General features: G+C 51.1%; 5 protein-coding genes across 5 annotated transcripts; 2 read left to right on the top strand and 3 right to left on the bottom strand.

Moving 5' to 3' along the window:
* Positions 1–74: 74 nt before the first annotated feature.
* On the top strand, positions 75–1,079 carry BO83DRAFT_438602 (Rtr1/RPAP2 family protein phosphatase; the record flags this gene model as incomplete). The annotated part of the gene is made up of 1 exon (XM_025536105.1): positions 75–1,079. The coding sequence occupies one exon, from the start codon at positions 75–77 to the stop codon at positions 1,077–1,079; it is 1,005 nt and encodes a 334-aa protein (XP_025386771.1).
* A 23-nt stretch (positions 1,080–1,102) lies between these two features.
* Positions 1,103–2,187, bottom strand: BO83DRAFT_340877 (40S ribosomal protein eS17). Its single transcript, XM_025528605.1, has 4 exons — positions 2,113–2,187; positions 1,915–2,040; positions 1,631–1,828; positions 1,103–1,562 (listed from the first exon to the last, which is right to left on the bottom strand). Exons 1-4 carry the CDS (start codon positions 2,131–2,133, stop codon positions 1,488–1,490), a joined length of 420 nt encoding a protein of 139 aa, XP_025386770.1. The 5' UTR covers positions 2,134–2,187; the 3' UTR covers positions 1,103–1,487.
* A 246-nt stretch (positions 2,188–2,433) lies between these two features.
* On the bottom strand, positions 2,434–4,035 carry BO83DRAFT_379677 (mitochondrial 37S ribosomal protein bS1m). The gene has a single exon (XM_025531564.1). It carries the CDS (start codon positions 3,994–3,996, stop codon positions 2,629–2,631), a length of 1,368 nt encoding a protein of 455 aa, XP_025386769.1. The 5' UTR covers positions 3,997–4,035; the 3' UTR covers positions 2,434–2,628.
* A 147-nt stretch (positions 4,036–4,182) lies between these two features.
* BO83DRAFT_379676 (SDR family oxidoreductase) lies at positions 4,183–5,877 on the bottom strand. Its single transcript, XM_025531563.1, has 5 exons — positions 5,502–5,877; positions 5,385–5,436; positions 5,197–5,329; positions 4,819–5,109; positions 4,183–4,759 (listed from the first exon to the last, which is right to left on the bottom strand). The coding sequence occupies exons 1-5, from the start codon at positions 5,521–5,523 to the stop codon at positions 4,253–4,255; spliced, it is 1,005 nt and encodes a 334-aa protein (XP_025386768.1). The 5' UTR covers positions 5,524–5,877; the 3' UTR covers positions 4,183–4,252.
* A 1,164-nt stretch (positions 5,878–7,041) lies between these two features.
* Positions 7,042–14,800, top strand: tor (putative TOR pathway phosphatidylinositol 3-kinase TorA). The gene is made up of 4 exons (XM_025536104.1): positions 7,042–7,250; positions 7,307–8,258; positions 8,312–14,015; positions 14,070–14,800. Exons 1-4 carry the CDS (start codon positions 7,124–7,126, stop codon positions 14,457–14,459), a joined length of 7,173 nt encoding a protein of 2,390 aa, XP_025386767.1. The 5' UTR covers positions 7,042–7,123; the 3' UTR covers positions 14,460–14,800.
* The last annotated feature ends 37 nt before the right edge of the window (positions 14,801–14,837 follow it).

Below are 14,837 nucleotides of genomic sequence, written 5' to 3'. Positions count from 1 at the left end.
ACCACAAGTGACTGACACAGACTTTATAATATTTCCCGCTTTCTGACCTGTTCCGTTCGGAAAAATCTGCTGGAATGTCCTCTGGACGACCAACTCCAATTTTGAAGACATCTCTTCCTTCGATCCACGCAGCGACCGCTGCATCTGGCCCCTCCAATTCCGCCCCAAACCGTCGGGCGTCACCTTCTAAACCCCCTCAAATGTCTCAACAACAACAGCAGCAACTACCCAGCTCAATTGCAAACCGAACCGATGTCGATCCACGCCATCTAGCTATCGCCTTACATCATGCGAATCAAATACAAGCCCAGAAGGACACAGAGGTCCTGATCCTCGACCGCATTCTGAGACTCGTGGAACTTCCGTCCTCCCGTTCAGCAGATCCTGCATCACCCTCCCCCGACGATGTTCGGGAGTTCAAGTCCGCCTTAGTCCCCTTTCAACCCGCCGACTACGACAATTTGATCGAGGAGAGGAATATTGAAGGTCTCTGTGGCTACGGCCTATGTCCCCGAGAGCGTCGCAAGGAAGATGGCAGGGGCTCGTTTCGCATAACGTGGGGTGCGAAGGGAAGCGGGCGGGGTGGCCGCGGGCGCGAGATGGATATCGTTCCCAAAGAGAAGCTCGAGATGTGGTGCTCAAATGAGTGCGCCGAAAGAGCCATGTACATCCGAGTACAGCTGGCCGAAGAACCAGTCTGGGAAAGAAGGGCTGACGATGCGCGTGGCAAGCATCTCGTCTTGCTGGAGGAGGCCAGGGCGAAAGAAGGCAAGGGCAAGATGAGAGACCCCGTCTCTATCCGCGACGTTGCCGGCCAGTTGGACAGTATGCACTTGGAGAAACTACGAGGTCCTGGCGATATGGCAGATGACATTGCACGACTCTCCGTCCGCGACGAGGCTCGTTCACGAGAACTGGCCATGGAACGAGGTGATGCGCATCCTGCCCTCTATACTGGCAGAGTGGATATTCAAGTCCAAGAGAACGATAACCCCCGCGGGCCAGCGAAAGCACCGCAGATGCGTCCTGGAGACGAGAAGGGAGGCTCCATCGAAGGATATGTCCCTCATGAAAACTAAGATGCTTTGGCGCATGGCATTATGAGGCGTTTTGAACAAATGGTTGATACCCCGACAACATAGCGTGTCAGATAAGAACCAAATCAATGGCGTATGACTGTAAAGTCTACGATCGACTCTTCGTAGTCCGGCATATCCTCAACGGACAGCCGTCCCCCGTAGAGCCTCCTACGAGACATCCGGCCGTAAGGCCAGACGAGGGAATAAAATTGGCAATCAAGCATCATCCCCATCAGGGGAATCAGCGACACCTTGTTTGACAGAATTCGTGTTCATTTCTCATCCGGGACTGTCTCTAAGCTAAATCGATAGCTGGGTGAGCCAACCAGAACAAGCATGGGGGGAAACGCCATGGATCGACCGAAGACAATCAGAACTTTTTCATTTTCCGTTCAACGGCGCAATGATCTACCGGTAGCGACGGGGGCGCTCCTGAGCCTGCTGCTGGGAGACGGGGATGACGTTGACCTTGAGGTTGTCGAACTAAAAGCACGATCGGGTTAGCCATTATACAACTTGTGTGGATAATCTTCATGGAGGGGAAAACGTACGCCCATGCTCTTAAGCAGGTCCTTGGTCTCAGAGTCGACGTCGAGCTGGCCGGACTCGGTCTGGGAAACATCCAGAGCGGAGACCTCAGGAACGTACTGATCCTTGCGCTCACGCTCCTCCTCCTGGAGCTTGAAGGAGATACCGCGGACAGGGCCACGCTGGATACGCTTCATAAGGTGGGTGGTGTAACCAGCGATCTATACCGAATTCCATATTAGCATATTATTTCCTCCTCAACGATCACATCCGGAATTCCCGGAGAAAAGATAGGGATGTCACTAACCTTGTTGCGGAGACGCTTGGAGGCAATGATAGCGATCTCATCGCAGATACGCTTGTTGGTCTCGAAGTCGAGCGTCAACTTGGGGTAGTAACGCTCGATAACGACCTTAGCGGAACGCTTGACTGTCTATTATGGCGCGCATTTTCGTTAGAATTGATATTCTTTCTTTCCTCCATTGCTGCGGTCGTGTATGCTCACCTTGGTACGGACGCGACCCATTTTGGCGGTTTGTTGCTGGCTGGATGGATGTTCGAAAGACCGTCCAAGTTGTTCTGATGTCTTTTGCTCCTTCAACTTACCCGGCCCTCGCTTAGGATGTGCGGATCATGTGATGCGTATCTACCCTGATATGGCTGCCCTATTTACGGTCACGTGAGTTATATTGCCAAAGCGGTCGGTCGCTGTGCGGGATTATTAAGCGCTAATTATGTAACGGACTAGCGAATTATGAAGATGGCTGGGTTGCTTTAGGTTATGCATGGCAAGCTCGATCTATAGTGATAATGCTTACTGAGACGTCTTTGATGGTTGCAATTTATTTATACTTCAAGTGAGATGTAGCCGGCTTATATCACAAAGAATTGAGAACAAGTGCAAAGAAATAACTATACATTTACCATCCAGAAACCTAATCATACAGCAAAACTCTCTAAGTGGAAGATGAACATGTCTGACCCATGAGACGAAAGTTGTTTGGAATGCAACGCCAGTACTCTATGAGCCAAGGCTCTTCATGAGGTTCCGCGCAACCTCCTCGGTCTCCGCTGCGGCGTTCCGCTGTCTATCCAGTCTCGGGACCACGCGCTGGTCGCCGCGAGCCACGTCAGAGATGCTGTACGATCCGGGCTTCTTCTGGCTATCGATTCCGTAGGGGGCCTTAGCAGTGGCGCTAGCGCGGTAAGAGGCCAGGCCAATCTTGCCTTCCGAGTCGACAAAGGCCCGGATGGGAGTGGCCCAGTACTTAGCACCACCGGGGATAGAGGCGTCAAAGTAGGCAAGGCCAGCCGGAGAGTCCTGCTCAGTGAAGGTGACGGTGTTCAAGTCTTCCACGGCAATACCAGCCACACCCGCAATTGCCTTTGTGTTCTTGCCCTTCCGTCCTCTGGGGCGCAAGATACGTGCCTCCACTGGGCGTTGGTGGGCCTGAGGTCCATACTTGGGGTGGTTGTAGATCAAAGCGTGCGATCTAGTATAAGACAGACCCGCCGAGGGATGCGTCCTTGGAGGTCCGGATGCGACATACTCTGCGGAGGAGAGCTTGCTGCCGGGGGACTGGTAGTATGGGTTGTTGAGTCGGCTGCTCGGCACAGCCGGAGGAGACGGCAGATCCAGAAGCTCGAAGACGACAGGGCCCAGGGAGAATGGATCCGTGCGGAGTTTCTTAAGGTAGCCCTGGAACTCTTCGTCGGTGATCTCGACAGGTCGGAGAGTTGCCAGATCCTGGCCATTATCTTGTGCCTGCTTCCTTTGCTCGACTTCGCGCTTGGCGACGACATATTCGCGAAGCTTCTGTAGGATCTCTGGCTTGTTCTTCCGGACCTTCTTCAAGTATGCCTGGAACTCAGCCTCCGTCTGCCCGGCAAGCCAGGGCCCAGAGTGCCTGAACTGCCTCGCGCCGGGCTCCTTCAGGCCTTCGCTGGTATGTGTGTTGTCGACATGCGATTCGAATGGACTCTGGTGTCTGGGGATGATGCTGGTTCCGTAAGTGACTCTCGCGGGGAGCGAAACCGGCATGTTAAGCTCCTGGAATTTCTCCAGGGTCACCGTATGATCGGCCGCGGACTCGAAATCCGTGATGTGTTCGAAGGTATCGAGTGCATTGACTCTGACCACTGGCCTGGAAGATCTTTCGGACGTCGATTTGGCGGGGAGAGGCCTCTTCAGACCCCAGTCACCCCTAGAAAGAGAAGACGATGGTGTGACGATGGACGCTCGGATAGGATGAGGAAGGGTTGCGGTCTCGGATTCGTTGACATTTTTCGAGGTCGGCGGAGTCGGGGGTGGCGTCAGAGCCTGTGGAAGAGCGAAAAGGCGAGACTTCCGCAACAGATTTGCTGTCGGAGATAGCCTGGCTGTTGCCATGGCGGACATTGGGCAATGTGGTGTTTTGCGGTATTGTTCTATCTCCGGAGAAAGCTGGAGAAAACTTGGTTGCAATGCTCAAGGCGCGCCAAGCCACGTGATACGGGAAACTACAACTACATCTTGTGCAGCCTCTTTCTTATTTCAACGAATAGTAGCACTGCATTTTCAATTATCATTTCCATCCTATCTATATATTTCTTCCTGGTCCGGTTTGTTCTAGATATGTACATATTATATCCCAACATACATCGCATCAGACGCCAATGGACAACAGTGACTTAGCCGTGTCAGCAATGGACTCTTTCAACGTCCGGTATTGGATGCCCAAAACATCAACGGATCTCTTGTTGTCGTAGCCGTAGATGTCCGCCGGAAAATCACTCGGAATGTCCTTCGAGGGCAATTTATCTTCAAGTTCCGGCAGCGATTCTCGGACCACGTCTGCAATTTCTTTGTTTGTGTAATAACCGGCGGTGACAAAGAAACGCTGGCCACCGGCCTCTGGGACCTCTATAGCCCTGACATGCGCAAGTGCAACATCGCGCACGTCCACCCAGAGGAACGTGAAAGATGGAGGAATGGCGTCCTTCCACTTCCCCTGAATCACGTCACGAACTTTCTGGTTCGAAGTGTTGATGGCGTCCAATGAGTTCAGGTAATGCACAACAGGCCCAAAAACAAAGGGCGGGTTGATAGTTGCAATGTCGAAGTTCGGCTTCTCCTTCTCAACAAAGTCCCAGGCTGCTTTTTCTGCAAAAGTCTGCACAGACGAGTCAGATATCATTTCATGGTTTTCCAAGCATAGGGTCCTTCACATACCTTGCTCGCACGGTAGGTGTTAGAGGAGATCAAGGCTTCCTCCCAAGTTACCGGGTTCCAATTCTTCTCGCTGTACGATTCGGCATGCTTCTTGCCATTGACAATCGCTGCGAATGAGGAAGTGATAACGACCCTCTTCACCGTTGAAGCATAGGCCTTGATTGCCTTCAGTATACCGGTTGTTCCCTTGATGGCGGGGTCCAAGAAGTCTTTTACTGGATCTTGAACATTGTGGTGAAAGGGCGATGCAGTATGCAGGACATAGTCGAATGGCGGGTCAGATTTGACGGCCTACACGAGCAATGATTTAGTATTGAACGTAGCAAGCAACTTCACGGAAGCATTGGTGGTATGAGTCGGCATAACAGGGAGCCGTACTTCATCAAAGGCACCCTCTGCTGCGACATCCTTGACAATAACGTAGGAAAGCTTTTCTTTTGGCGTATTTGGATGAGCCTCTAGAATCCTTTGGCCCTTCTCCTCAGACCTCACGGTGACTACGGTGTCGAAGCTGCGGTAGCCAGGTTAGTGATATTATGGAAGCAATCTGAGCCATTGACTCTTACCCGTGCGCGAGCAGGATGTCAACAATGTGAGCAGCAATGAAGCCGCTACCTCCTACAAAAGAACCAGTTAGCTCTGTTGAAAACCATGTCTGAGAGTCTGTAGATCATGATACTTACCACTCAAGAGAACTTTGGGCATGGTTGTTATACTAGTTATACGGGAGGTCAATTGATGGCTGAGTTCGTATACAGGGGCACTTGGATGGGTCTGAATCAGTGTCCTACCTAAGAGAAGCATGGCAGCACGCCATTTCCTTTATACTTACTCCGGACTGCTACCCCTCTTCAACCTGAACCGTCATATCCCCCACCGAGGTCCACTGTCGCCATTATCGTGCGGATGTGATAGGCTCCCGCCTCGATTACAAATCCCAGGAGGACGGAATTATGGCACTTACGTCCCAGGGTTAACTCCGACAGAATGTAAGCCAGTGAGGTGATTATTCTAGCTGGCCTCATTTTATGGCCACTGATCCGGTTACGGCAGGCGCTGGCTATCAAGACTGCCGAGGGCCCTCCGGGAAGGTGGATGATGCCCGTGTCCCTTATCCACTATCTACTGGCGGCATACCCCCCGGCCCGAAAGGGAGCTACTACTTAGTAGTTAACTACCCTGCGGGCTCGAATGTTGTCATAGCAAACAGCATCTTACGCCATTCGACATTAGCCAATATCTTCTGGTAATAGGCTATAATGTACAACGCGATATTAAAGAGATCGGTTCGCATATCGTGCCAAGATAAGGGGCTTTTCTATGCCTACCACGCCCTTCTCAGATGACCTCTGGAAGCTAGATTTTGAGTTGCAAAGATAGTTGCAAACTTATTACTTCAGTTGAGTGCAGAGCGGAAGTCAAGCTTCTCAAAGAGCCATTAATATACTCAGCCACTACATATGTCCTTGTTTACACTAAAACGCACATAAGTAGTACACCCTCGATTTTCGATCTTCGGCCTATTGTAATATTCGGGGACAGGCCGCAAGATATCATATTCCAGAGCAAAGTCTTTTATATCATTCGGAAGAGGCTCCAAGTTATTTTGTCAGACACCGCGTACATAATGGTACTTTTGTCGCTCTTTGCGCGCAGGCCACTACTTAATTACCTGCTTACGCTTGTACGAAGGAGTTCAATCATGCCGAAGCCAGGAAGCCCCGGCGCCCCAGACCCCGTAGTCCCTCAATAACTATAGGGTGTGCATGTGGCTTATGATCTGCATTACCTCACCGTCAAACAGTCCCATGACATCTAAAGCATTGAAATTGGGCATCAGAAGACCGACAGTCAAGCAAGGATTGATTCAAGGCACCTCCTTCGGCGAAATAAGAATGTGAACGAGGCTGTACTTACGCTCGGGTCGCACTGGCTTCAGAGATGCCTGGTCCTAGGGATAAGTAAACGAATCTAGAAGGGATAATGAAATACTATTCAGGTAGCCGAGCATATTTGAGTAGCCAATTAACGGACTTCTATAGGCATAATAATAATCCCTCCACAGACGGTGAATGTAAGGGTAAGGTCAGTCGCAAACACCTTAGGCTGCCCCATGTAACCCACCGCGGATGCCCCAGGCCAGAAGCTCCTGGTCCGTGCACGATTTCCGAACGCCCTCGACCTCACCTCCCGCATCACTCCAACGCCGCCCATCAACGGCTCTCTTGCCCATGCTCCCTTTGTGCCATCATACATGCCCTAGAGGTTGACTTCAAATGTCCACCCTGGGGTGTGGTTCGCAAAAATGGCGCAAGCAGGTCCTATTACGGACGTAACTCATCGGCTCTTTGCCGAGTTGAAGTCGAAGAATGAGGAGACACGGGTGCGAGCTGCTTACGAGCTTTACGACAACGTTCTCGCTATCTCTCGAGGTATGCCATCGCTTTGCATCAGCTACTGACTAGCGCTAATTCTGGCTTTATCTTAGATTGGTCCCCCGAGAAGTTTTTGGAGTTCTTTAACGCGGTCAGCCAGCGCATAGCACAACTGGTAGTTACAGGAAATGACGCACACGAGAAGATCGGTGGCCTGTTGGCTCTCGATCGTCTGATAGACTTTGAAGGTGTGGACGCCGCTCAGAAGACCACTCGATTCGCCAGTTACTTGCGCAATGCTCTTCGCAGCAACGACAATGCAGTATTGGTTTATGCGGCTGCGGCTCTTGGCCGTTTGGCTAAACCGGGCGGGGCTCTGACTGCGGAGCTGGTGGAGAGTGAAATACAATCTGCTTTAGAGGCCCTTCAGTCAGAAAGACAAGAAAGCCGACGATTCGCTGCCGTGCTCGTCATCCGGGAGCTCGCGAAAGGCTCACCCACGCTTCTTTACGGCTTCGTTCCCCAGATCTTCGAGCTGATTTGGGTCGCTTTAAGGGATCCCAAGGTTCTCATACGGGAAGCTGCGGCTAATGCTGTCAGCGAATGCTTTGATATAATCGCTGCTAGAGATTTGCAGGTTCGGCAGCTATGGTTCTCAAGGGTATACGAGGAAGCGCTTTTAGGTCTCAAATCAAGCAATGTGGATTGGATACATGGCTCGCTCCTGGTTCTGAAGGAGCTTCTCCTAAAGGGCGCCATGTTCATGAATGAGCACTATCGAAATGCTTGTGAGATCGTCCTCCGTCTCAAGGATCATCGTGATCCGAAGATCCGCACTCAGGTTGTTCAGACAATCCCGATTCTCGCCTCCTACGCCCCCCTTGACTTCACAGAGACCTACCTTCACAGATTCATGATATACCTCCAGGCCCAGCTCAAACGTGATAAAGAACGAAATGCTGCATTCATCGCTATAGGAAAGATTGCGAATGCCGTTGGGGTCGCCATCGCACAATATCTCGATGGCATCATCGTCTATATCAGGGAAGGTCTTGCAATGAAAGCGTAAGCCCCCAAGCTCCAGTGTTCTCATGTGCGGTATAGCTAATGTATCGAAGGAGAAATCGAGCCGCCGTCCAAGAAGCGCCAATGTTCGAGTGTATCAGCATGCTGTCTTTGGCTGTAGGCCAGGCGCTCAGCAAGTATATGGAAGCATTACTCGATCCCATCTTCGCCTGCGGGCTTAGCGAGTCCCTAACACAAGCGCTGGTCGACATGGCTCACTACATCCCGCCAATAAAGCCCATAATTCAAGAGAAACTCTTGGATATGCTAAGCTTGATTCTCTATGGCACCCCTTTCAGGCCCTTGGGTTGCCCAGAGAGCAGGTTACCTCCAATGCCCTCATTTGCAAGGGACTTTGCCCCTCAAGAACTACACTCTGACACGGAAATCGCCCTTGCATTACACACGCTAGGCAGTTTTGACTTCTCTGGTCATATTCTCAACGAATTCGTGCGTGACGTGGCGATCAACTATGTTGAGAATGACAACCCTGAGATTCGGAAAGCTTCAGCACTCACCTGCTGTCAGCTGTTTGTTCATGACCCCATCATAAACCAGACAAGCAGTCATTCGATCCAGGTCGTGAGCGAGGTAATTGACAAGCTTTTGACTGTTGGTGTTGGAGATCCTGACCCTGACATTCGACGTACTGTCCTGTGGTCCCTGGATAGGAAATTTGATCGGCACCTCGCTAGACCGGAGAACATCCGCTGTCTATTCTTGGCCGTCAATGATGAAGTGTTCCCCGTCAGGGAGGCTGCAATCTGTATCATAGGTCGTCTTTCCAGTGTCAATCCTGCCTACGTCTTCCCACCGCTGCGGAAGTTGCTTGTCAACCTTTTGACGAGCCTCGGTTTCGCCAGCACTGCACGCCAAAAGGAAGAGAGTGCTCAGTTGATCAGCCTGTTTGTTTCAAATGCGACGAAACTGATCCGGTCCTATGTTGATCCTATGGTGACCACACTGCTACCTAAGGCAACTGATGCCAATCCTGGTGTTGCTTCCACTACACTGAGGGCCGTTGGTGAACTTGCAAACGTGGGTGGCAGTGAAATGAAAACGTACCTGCCGCAGCTTATGCCGATTATCCTGGATGCGCTACAGGATCTCTCTTCTCATTCCAAGCGCGAGGCGGCTTTGAAGACACTAGGCCAGCTGGCCAGCAACTCCGGCTACGTTATTGACCCGTACCTCGAATACTCTCATCTACTCGCAGTCCTCATTAACATCATCAAGACCGAGCAAACCGGGTCTCTGCGTAAGGAGACAATCAAGTTGCTGGGTATCCTTGGAGCCTTGGACCCCTACAAATACCAGCAGATCAGCGAGACCGCGCCAGTAGTTCATCATATCAATGAAGTGCAGACCGTATCAGATGTCGCTCTTATCATGCAAGGTCTCACGCCGTCCAGCGAGGAGTACTACCCTACGGTTGTCATAAACACGCTTATGCAAAATATCTTGCGTGAATCGTCTCTCGCCCAGTATCACTCTGCAGTCATTGATGCCATTGTGACGATCTTCAAGACCCTTGGTCTGAAATGCGTACCGTTCCTTGGACAGATAATACCAGGATTCATATCGGTCATCAGAGGATCACCCCCAGGCCGCCTTGAATCGTACTTCAATCAGATGGCGATTCTGGTCAATATCGTGCGGCAACACATACGAGCCTTTTTACCGGAGATCATTGAAGTCGTCCGCGAATTCTGGGAAGCGTCTTACCAAGTTCAGGCTACAATACTCTCACTCGTGGAAGCGATCGCCAAGTCCTTGGAAGGTGAATTCAAGAAATACCTTGCAGGCCTAATCCCTCCGATGCTTGACACGCTTGAGAAGGACACCACGATGCGTCGTCAACCTTCGGAGAAGATCCTCCACACATTCTTGATATTCGGTACGAGCGGAGAGGAATATATGCACCTGATTGTTCCCTCTATCGTGCGTCTTTTTGACAGGACCCAAAACCCCCAGAGTATTCGAAAGTCTGCGATCGAGACCCTCACCAAACTTTCACGGCAGGTGAACGTCTCGGACTTCGCATCATTGATGGTCCATTCTCTGTCTCGGGTTGTCGCAGGCACCGACCGCGTGCTGCGACAAGCTGCTATGGACTGTATCTGCGCGCTCATCTTCCAGCTGGGCCAGGACTTCAATCACTATATCCATCTGCTGAATAAGGTCCTAAAGTATAACCAGATCAATCATGTCAACTACCAAATCTTGGTGACGAAGCTACAGAAGGGTGATCCGCTCCCACAAGACCTCAATCCCGATGAAAATTACGCGGCACTGGCGGATGACGCCAATTATGCCGAGATTGGACAAAAGAAGATGGTTGTCAATCAACAACACCTAAAGAATGCCTGGGACGCCTCGCAAAAGTCTACTCGTGAAGACTGGCAAGAGTGGATTCGACGATTCAGCGTTGAATTGCTGAAAGAGTCACCTTCTCCCGCTCTTCGAGCATGCGCGAGTTTGGCTGGTATTTATCAGCCCCTAGCGAGGGATCTCTTCAACGCGGCGTTTGTTTCCTGCTGGACTGAGTTGTATGACCAATATCAAGAAGAGCTGGTTAGGTCGATCGAGAAGGCCCTCACCTCACCTAATATTCCTCCCGAAATTCTACAGGTTCTTCTTAACCTAGCGGAGTTCATGGAGCATGACGACAAGGCCCTTCCCATCGATATTCGCACTCTAGGCAAGTACGCTGCTAAATGCCACGCGTTTGCGAAGGCCCTGCATTACAAGGAACTTGAGTTTGAGCAAGACCAAAACTCGGGGGCAGTGGAGGCTTTAATCACTATCAATAATCAGCTTCAGCAATCTGATGCTGCTATTGGTATCTTGCGAAAAGCACAGGCTTACCGGGATGTGGAGCTCAAAGAGACATGGTTTGAGAAACTTCAACGGTGGGAGGAGGCTCTTGCTGCGTACAAACGACGTGAGAAGATAGACCCAGATTCCTTTGGGGTCACGATGGGCAAGATGCGCTGTCTTCACGCTCTCGGTGAGTGGAAGGTGCTCTCCGACCTCGCTCAGGAAAAGTGGAACCAGGCATCTCTCGAACATCGCAGAGCCATTGCACCTCTAGCTGCAGCGGCTGCCTGGGGTCGGGGCCAGTGGGAATTAATGGATTCCTATCTTGGCGTAATGAAGGAGCAGTCGCCAGATCGGTCCTTTTTCGGTGCCATCCTTGCTATTCACCGGAATCAGTTTGACGAAGCAACGATGTATATTGAAAAGGCTCGCAATGGATTGGATACCGAGCTTTCAGCACTCCTGGGAGAGTCATACAACCGTGCCTACAATGTTGTTGTGCGTGTTCAAATGCTTGCTGAGCTTGAGGAGATCATTACGTACAAACAGAACATTGGCGATCCTGAGAAACAGGATTCGATGCGCCAGACATGGAACAAGCGACTACTCGGCTGTCAACAAAATGTAGAGGTATGGCAGCGCATGCTCAAGGTCAGGGCGCTTGTCACCTCTCCTCGCGAGAACCTCGACATGTGGATCAAATTCGCTAACCTCTGTCGCAAATCCAACCGCATGGGACTCGCCGAGCGGTCGCTCGCCTCACTGGAGACCGTGGTTTCCGACAGTAACGGCACGAAAACAATCGCTCCCCCAGAAGTTACTTATGCCCGATTGAAGTTCAACTGGGCCACCGGACGTCAACGCGAAGCCCTTCAAATGTTGAAGGAGTTCACTTCAGGTCTGACAGAGGACCTTACCCGGTTCAATGCTCTCATGTTGTCGCAGGCGGATCATAATGGAATAAACGGAGTCAATGGCGTGAACGGCGTCAACGGTATCGCGGATGCCAACCATGCGGATGCCATGGGGCTGCGAGAACGCATTGGCGATGTTGCTAAGTTCAGAAGGCTACTAGCAAAGAGCTACCTCCGCCAGGGAGAATGGCAGACAACGTTGCAACGAGGTGATTGGAGACCAGAGCACGTTCGTGAAGTTCTCAATGCGTACGCCGCTGCGACCAAATACAACCGTGATTCATACAAAGCATGGCATTCGTGGGCTTTGGCCAACTTCGAAGTTGTTACGACGATTGCTAGCCAAGCCAGCAGGGATGGCACGACAATGGCCATGGTCCCCGGACACATTGTGACGGAGCATGTAATACCTGCACTTCGCGGTTTCCTCAGGTCTATTTCATTGTCGTCGACCTCATCTTTGCAGGATACATTGCGGTTGCTGACACTCTGGTTCACTCACGGTGGTGATCAAGAAGTGAACAGTGTTGTAGCAGAGGGATTTACGGCAGTGAACATTGATACCTGGCTTGCTGTCACTCCACAGTTGATAGCTCGGATCAATCAACCTAATATCCGAGTGCGGAGTGCTGTTCATCGCCTGCTGGCTGAAGTTGGCAAAGTGCATCCTCAGGCTTTGGTGTATCCATTGACCGTTGCAATGAAGTCTAATGTCGCTCGGCGATCACAATCCGCTAGCAACATTATGGACAGCATGCGGCAGCACAGCGCGAAGCTCGTGGAACAAGCTGATGTTGTGAGTCATGAGCTGATTCGAGTCGCGGTCCTCTGGCACGAGCTTTGGCATGAAGGTCTAGAAGAAGCCTCTCGACTCTACTTTGGCGATCACAATGTGGAAGGCATGTTTGCAACTCTAGCGCCCCTGCATGAGATGCTCGATAAGGGTGCCGAGACGTTGCGCGAGGTGTCATTTGCTCAGGCCTTTGGTCGCGATCTTGCAGAGGCTAAGCACTACTGTATGCTCTATCGGGAGACTGAAGAAATTGGTGATTTGAACCAAGCATGGGATCTTTACTACACCGTATTCCGCAAGATCAGCCGGCAGCTGCCACAGCTCTCCACGCTCGATTTGAAATACGTCTCACCCAAGCTCAAGGATTGTAATGACCTTGACCTTGCCGTTCCTGGTACATACCAAAGTGGCAGGCCCATCATTCGCATCCTCAGCTTCGATCCCATATTACACGTACTACAAACCAAGAAGAGACCACGCAGGATGACATTGAAGGGCAGTGACGGAAACTCGTACATGTATTGTGTCAAGGGACATGAAGACATCCGGCAAGATGAACGTGTCATGCAACTCTTCGGCCTGGTCAACACACTCCTTGATAACGATGGGGAGAGTTTCAAACGGCATCTGTCTGTGCAACGGTTCCCTGCAATCCCGCTATCACAGAGCTCTGGTATCCTTGGATGGGTTTCCAATAGTGACACATTACATGCCCTGATCAAGGAATACCGAGAGAGTCGACGTATCCTGCTGAACATTGAACACCGCATTATGCTGCAGATGGCTCCCGATTATGATAATCTTACACTCATGCAGAAGGTGGAGGTGTTCGGCTATGCCATGGACAATACCACTGGAAAGGACCTCTATCGCGTTCTATGGCTCAAGAGTAGTAGCTCGGAGGCCTGGCTGGAGCGCCGCACGAACTACACGCGTTCCCTTGGTGTCATGTCCATGGTTGGTTACATCCTTGGCCTTGGCGATCGTCACCCATCCAATCTGCTTCTGGATCGGGTTACCGGCAAAGTAGTCCATATCGACTTCGGTGACTGCTTCGAGGTGGCGATGCACCGCGAGAAGTATCCTGAGAGGGTACCTTTCCGATTGACTCGTATGTTGACATTTGCCATGGAAGTCAGCAACATCGAAGGAAGTTACCGCATCACTTGTGAGGCTGTCATGCGTGTCTTGAGAGAGAACAAGGATTCTCTGATGGCTGTTTTGGAAGCGGTAAGCACATATTGTATCCCATGGATGAAATCATGCTGATGATTGATGATTTAGTTCATTCACGATCCATTGATCAACTGGCGTTTGGGCATCCGCGAGTCCCCAGATCGAATGCCATTCTCTGCCGAGCGCCGTCAATCAGTCGTCTCTAACATTAACATCGACCATGGGGTACAGCCCAGCAACTTCTCTCGTCACCGCCGGCCTTCCATTCTTGAGGGCGGTATCTTGGATGCACAAGAGGGCATTCCCAACGAAGCTAGAGAGGCGCAGAACGCGCGAGCGCTCCAGGTGCTTGCCCGTGTCAAGGAGAAGCTGACAGGAAGAGACTTCAAGCCGAGTGAGGAACTCAACGTCAGCGACCAGGTGGACAAGCTTCTTGCGCAAGCCACCAGTGTCGAGAACATCTGTCAGCATTGGATTGGATGGTGCAGTTTCTGGTGATTCTTGTAGCGCCGTTCGTGTTTTTCTAGGGTCTTATTATGGCGCAAATCATGGCAACGGATTTTGCATGGCATCATTCATCGTTCCCACCTTTTCAGCTTCTCGATCATGTCTTTTACAATTCCCGTTCTTACTTTCTATGTAGCATTATTCCCTTATCATTCTCACCCAGCCAGGTACCGTGTTTGTCATGTACCCATGATGGGGGACGCATGGATTATCAAGGGGCCTTTCATGGTGATACTATTGCTTTCTACATCTTGCAACGGCAACATGGCATGGAACAGTTTGTGATATAGACAGTGAATTTGACTTTACCAATATTTCGTAATGAAACCAGCACAGTGCAGTTCTGACAAAATTGAAGTATATCTAAGT

Source organism: Aspergillus eucalypticola (genome assembly GCF_003184535.1).
Source record: "Aspergillus eucalypticola CBS 122712 chromosome Unknown BO83scaffold_17, whole genome shotgun sequence".
Classification (NCBI taxonomy): Eukaryota; Fungi; Ascomycota; class Eurotiomycetes; order Eurotiales; family Aspergillaceae; genus Aspergillus; species Aspergillus eucalypticola.
The sequence above is the reverse complement of the archived record's forward strand: the minus strand, read 5'-3'. Positions and strand labels throughout refer to the sequence as shown.

Bases quoted from the DNA above. Each gene is read 5' to 3' on its own strand.
- BO83DRAFT_340877 (XM_025528605.1), bottom strand. From the start codon at position 2,133: ATGGGTCGCGTCCGTACCAAG. The intron at 1,829-1,914 runs GTTAGTGACATC...AATTCGGTATAG, and splicing joins CCAAGCGTCTCCGCAACAAG to ATCGCTGGTTACACCACCCA. The intron at 1,563-1,630 runs GTACGTTTTCCC...TCGTGCTTTTAG, and splicing joins ACCTGCTTAAGAGCATGGGC to TTCGACAACCTCAAGGTCAA.
- BO83DRAFT_379677 (XM_025531564.1), bottom strand. From the start codon at position 3,996: ATGGCAACAGCCAGGCTATCTCCGACAGCAAATCTGTTGCGGAAGTCT.
- BO83DRAFT_379676 (XM_025531563.1), bottom strand. From the start codon at position 5,523: ATGCCCAAAGTTCTCTTGAGTG. The intron at 5,330-5,384 runs GTAAGAGTCAAT...TGGCTACCGCAG, and splicing joins GACATCCTGCTCGCGCACGG to CTTCGACACCGTAGTCACCG. The intron at 4,760-4,818 runs GTATGTGAAGGA...TCGTCTGTGCAG, and splicing joins ACACCTACCGTGCGAGCAAG to ACTTTTGCAGAAAAAGCAGC.
- tor (XM_025536104.1), top strand. From the start codon at position 7,124: ATGGCGCAAGCAGGTCCTATTACGGACGTAACTCATCGGCTCTTTGCC. The intron at 7,251-7,306 runs GTATGCCATCGC...GCTTTATCTTAG, and splicing joins CGTTCTCGCTATCTCTCGAG to ATTGGTCCCCCGAGAAGTTT. The intron at 8,259-8,311 runs GTAAGCCCCCAA...AATGTATCGAAG, and splicing joins GAAGGTCTTGCAATGAAAGC to GAGAAATCGAGCCGCCGTCC.